The 5,097-nt window shown below is 61.2% G+C and overlaps 1 protein-coding gene across 1 annotated transcript; it reads right to left on the bottom strand.

The window, feature by feature from the left end:
• Positions 1-1,013: 1,013 nt before the first annotated feature.
• LOC144723246 (voltage-gated potassium channel regulatory subunit KCNG2-like) lies at positions 1,014-4,733 on the bottom strand. The gene is made up of 2 exons (XM_078601831.1): positions 3,550-4,733; positions 1,014-2,250 (listed from the first exon to the last, which is right to left on the bottom strand). Exons 1-2 carry the CDS (start codon positions 4,540-4,542, stop codon positions 1,405-1,407), a joined length of 1,839 nt encoding a protein of 612 aa, XP_078457957.1. The 5' UTR covers positions 4,543-4,733; the 3' UTR covers positions 1,014-1,404.
• Positions 4,734-5,097: the final 364 nt, after the last annotated feature.

Here is a 5,097-nt window from a genome sequence, read left to right on the forward strand (position 1 = left end):
AGAGTTCCCTCCAGCGGCAGGTGCTGTCGCTCGCCAGCAGTGGCGCGAGCAGGGCACTTGCAGGGCTGCGCCTTTGTCTCCCTTAATCAATGGGAGCTCGGCAAATCCAGAGCGCCGCGCGCGCGCGCGCGCACACGCGTAAATAAGTAAACAGAGACACAGAGCGGCCGCGGCGTTATTCGATTTGAAATGACGGAGCTCCAAAGCGCAGCGAGCGGATGTAATTGACTCAGCCTCCGGTGTCCGCGACGGGGAAGCGGAGATAAACCTCGGCCAGCAGCGACGAGGACAGCGAACAGCAGATACGACCAAGCAAAGGGGGTTGCTGTTGTTGTTGGTGACGCGAGGACGGCTTACGGGCCAACATCAGTGACTATTATCTGAACCGGTTCTGGTCCTCTCCTGGGTCGACTCGCCACTGGGGAGACAAAGGCTGCCGGGCGTGTTGTTGGCCACTCGCCCCCTCGTGTGCCGTGCCGGCCTTCATAGGTGTTATTCGCTAACAGCACTTGCCCCGACAGTCTGTTGAGGCTATGAGGTGGGGGGGGGGTGATCTTTGCCTTTCTTATCTGAGCGAGAGATTCCTCGTGCGAGTGAGCTAGATAGGTAGTGAGCGAATGAGCGAGTGAGTGACTGAGTGAGCGAACGAGAGAGCGAGTGAGTGGGTGGGTGAGTGAGCGAGAGAGCGATTGCGTGGGTAAGTGAGCGAGAGAGTAAGAGAGTGAGTGGGTGAGTGAGCGAGAGAGCGATTGAGTTGGTGACTGAGTGAGTGAGCGAGAGAGCGAGTGAGTGGGTGAGTGAGCGATAAAGCGAGTGAGTGACTGAGCGAGCGAGAGATCGAGAGATTGAGTGAGTGACTGAGCAAGCGAGAGATCGAGAGATCGAGAGAGCGAGTGAGTGGGTGAGTGGGTGAGTGAGCGAGAGAGCGAGCGAGCGAGAGAGCGATTGAGTGAATGAGTGAGTGAGCGAGAGATCGAGAGAGCGAGTGAGTGAGTGAGTGAGCGAGAGAGCGAGAGATCGAGAGAGAGAGTGAGTGAGCGAGCGAGAGAGCGAGTGAGTCGGTGAGTAAGCGAGTGAGCGAGTGGGCGAGTGAACTCTGTGAGTGCGCCAGTTGACGGGTGAGCGAGCGTGCGACCGGGTGAGGGCGCGGGTGAATGAGCGATTGCGCACGCGAGCAAGCGAGCCGGTGGAAGAATGAATAAGTGAGCGAACGAGCCAGTGGGTGAACGGATAAGTCAGTGAGCGAGTGAGCAAATAATTGAGTGAACGAGCGAACCAACGAGTGACTGAGGAGCCCACGAGCGGCAAGCACAGCGAACGCGTGCCCAACGTCTCCGTCGACGCAACGGAATGAACCGGGCGACTCGAATCCGGCGACGGAGCCCACGGCGCCGCGGGTTGCGCTCAGCGGGCGACGGCGGTGACCGCGGGCGACGCGGCGACCGCGTCGTGCCGCGGGGCGAAGTCGTCCGCGTCCTCCACGGAGCTCTCGCTGGCGGGCGACGCGGCCCAGCTGTCACGCAGCAGCGCCGAGTCGGGCGGCCGCTGGTGGAGGCTGCGCAGCTGCGACTCGCGGAGCTCCACGTAGGAGCGCGAGAAGGTGTGGAATATGGAGGTGACGGGAAAGGCCATGAGGAGGATGCCGCTGAGGATGCTGCTGAGGGCCACAACTTGGCCGGCGACGCTGCGCGGCACCATGTCCCCGTAGCCCACCGTGGTCATGGAGATGATGGCCCACCAGTAACAGGCGGGGATGCTCGTGAAGTCGCGCGAGCGCGTGGCGGTGCCGCCGCCGCCGCCGAAGCCGGACAGCTCCGTCTCGGCCAGGTAGACCAGGGGCGCGAAGAGCGCCATCGCCACGCAGAGGAAGAGGAGCAGCAGCCCGAGCTCGCGCGTGCAGCGCCTCATGGTGAGGCCCAGCGTCTGCAGGCCGAGCGAGTGGCGCGCCAGGCGCATCACGTAGAGGATGCGCAGAGCGCGCAGCACGCGCAGCGCCAGCCCCACCTTCTCCAGGTAGGAGCCGGGGCCCCCGCCGGCCGTCGGGGAGCCGCCCTCGCTCGAGAAGGCGTCCACGAGCAGCGTCACGTAGTAGGGGAGGATGGCGAAGGCGTCGATGAGGTTGAGGGGGTCGCGCAGGAAGCGGAACTTGCCCGGCGCTTGCACGAAGCGCAGCGCGAACTCGAGCGAGAACCACGCCACGCACACCGACTCCACGACGAACACGTCCCGGCACTTGCGCGAGCAGCGACCCTGGGGACGCGGTAGCGTTGTGGTTAGCGCGCCGCGCTACGAACCTGGCGACACGGGCACGGCTCCCGCTCACGGCCAACACCGGTGACGATTATCCGAACCGGTCCTGGGGCCTCCCCTAGGTCGATTCAGACTCAAGTGAGCACCTGGTGCTGTGCGTAAAAAACAGTCGCCACTGGGGAGACAAAGGCGGCCGGGCGTGGTGCTGGCCTCCCACCCCCTCGTGTGCCGTCCTGGCCTTCATAGGTGCTCGCTGACAGCACTTGCCCCTACAGTCTGGGATCTTTGTACGCGTGTTTGTGCGGTGGCGCAGTGTTGGGCGCAGGGCGCTACGAACCCGGCGGCCCATCATCAGGGCCCATCACCAGGGCCCATCACAGCTGGCGGTCACTTCAACCGCGCTATTGGAGGCGTCTCATGGGACGAGGAATTCACGTCCCATCAGCGATAGCGACACTCGCGTTCCATCGGGAAATCTGCAGGTGTCGCAATATTTGGCAGCTTTCACCACAGCCACTCCATCCCCCCACTTAGCCCCCCCCCCCCACCATCCACCCAGGGCTGCAGATAAACAGATGTGTCTCTACGCGGACAGAGACAGGAATCGCCGATAACTCTGTCGGGGTAACTCGTGGCGGTAACGCAGACTCGGCCCTGCCAGATGAATGTGGAGGTTGCATTTCTAGATGTCCTGCAACCATCGCACGTTATTCACTTATCACTCTCGTAGAGAGAGGAAGGACGACTCATAGAGAGAAAGGACGACTCAGAGAGAGAGAGGACGACTCAGATAGATTCGAGGGCACGTTCCAGTACTGTGCGTGGAACGTATTTCGGGACCCGCAGCCTCCCCTGCCCGGACTCCGCAAAACTCCCCCGCGAGAGCTGGAGGGCAGGAAGCCGGTACACATTTTCCGGAGCCTCGCCCCAGACAACTCCTGCTGCAATAAAGCCCCTGATCAATTATCATTATTACCACCACCATCATTACCATCATCACTACCACCATCATCATCATTACCATCATCACCACCACCACAACCACCACCATCATTATCACCATCATTACCATCATCACCACTATCATCATCACCATCATAATCATCATCACCATCATTATCAGCATTACCACCATAATCATCACCATCATAATCATCGCCACTACCATCATCATCAGCATTGCCATCATTACCATTATCACTACCATCATCATCATAATCACCATAATCACCACGATAATCACCACCATCATCATTACCATCATAATCACCACCACCACCACCATCATCGTCGCAATACCTGCTCCTCCTCGGCGCGCATGTCCGGCATGGTGCTGACGCAGAGGCTCACGGCCGTGATGGCCACAAAGGCCACGGACAGGCACGCGAAGATCTTTCCGGGCAGTCCAGAGCTGGGGTCCTCCACCATGTCCCTCAACATCAGCATCACGCGCGCTCGACGCGACAGCGCCGGGCCCGCGGGACCATCATCACTCGAAGCCGGCGGCGGCGGCGGCGGCGTCCGTAGCGTTCGTGGCGGCTGTTGCTGCTGCGGCTGCTGCTGCTGCTGCGGCTGCTGCTGCGGCTGCTGCGTCGTCGTCGTCGTGGCAGTTCCGGCGTCGTCGTCCTCCACGCGGCGCAGGAGCCTCCGCCGGCAGCACCACTCGAGGCTCGCCTCGTCGATGCCCCAGTAGCGCAGCTCGTCGCGGAACGCGAGCGCGCACGTGTCGCGCAGCAGACGCAGCTTCCCGGCGCGCACGAAGCTCATGATGAGGCGGAAGGCCCCCGGGTGGCGGTCGAAGAAGAACTCATTGCTCGAGCCGTCGTAGTCGTCGCACAGCTCGAGGATGTCCGCGCGCGAGCTGCACGAGCGCAGCTTGCCCAGCCGAGACGACGGCAACGCCTCCAGGGTGGTCCACGGCATCGCGAATCGGATGCCGCCCACGTTGATGACGACCTGACGCTGGTGGTGGATGTGCTGCTGCTGGTGGTGGAGGTGTTGATGGTGGTGGTGATGGTGGTGGTGGGGCTGGTTGTGTTGGTGGTGATGGTGGTGCTGGAGAGGAGTGTGATGTTGATGATGAGGATGATGATGATGAGACAGAGGAGGAGGAGGAGCCGAGTGTCGCAGCAGTGTCGCCGAGTCGTGGGGCAGGAGCCGGGCCCTTCGGTAGTGAAGGCCCTTGGCCGCCGGTGACTCTTGGAAGGCGAAGGGCCGCCGGAAGGCCGAGTCGGCGCCGTACGAGTGCAGGTCGCCGATCGTGGCCTCCCCGCCGCTCGTCAGAATCGGCATGGTCGGCACGCACACGTGGGTGGGGGTCAACGATGTCAAGGTCAGGCGACCACGAGGTGATGGTTATAATGTTCTGACGTCGCGCACAGAGGGTCTGGAGTCAGGACGCCGCTCGGAACCTGAGTTCGAATCCGGGTTCTTGCCGCGCCGTGATGACACCACCGGGTTCCCGAGTGCAGAGGGTTGATGGTCTCGGCCCGGTCGCTGAACAAACAAAAACACACGTGACACGAATGAGGCTTTTTTTTTATAACTTAGTTTGGCTAAATTCCAGCTGTGAAAGTTACAAACGATCGGTTTGACTGTCCGGCGGGAACATTCCTCTGTGAGAGGGGCGTGGGGACGTGCAGGGTGTGGGTCGAAGGCACTTTGGGATAAAGAAGTCAGTTCGTAACACTGTCCTGCCACCATCGCACGGTATCCACTCTGCGCTCTCGTAGAGAGAGGGAGGACGACTCATAGATAGAAAGGACGACTCAGAGAGAGAGGACGACTCAGAGAGAAAGGACGACTCAGAGAGAAAGGACGACTCAGAGAGAGAGGACGACTCAGAGA

Source organism: Lampetra planeri, chromosome 17, assembly GCF_965212315.1.
Source record: "Lampetra planeri chromosome 17, kcLamPlan1.2.h2, whole genome shotgun sequence".
NCBI lineage: Eukaryota > Metazoa > Chordata > Hyperoartia > Petromyzontiformes > Petromyzontidae > Lampetra > Lampetra planeri.

Coding starts and splice junctions, on each gene's coding strand:
- LOC144723246 (XM_078601831.1), bottom strand. CDS start 4,542: ATGCCGATTCTGACGAGCGGCGGGGAGGCCACGATCGGCGACCTGCAC. Junction 2,251..3,549: donor TGCGCGCCGAGGAGGAGCAG/GTATTGCGACGA, acceptor CCGCGTCCCCAG/GGTCGCTGCTCGCGCAAGTG.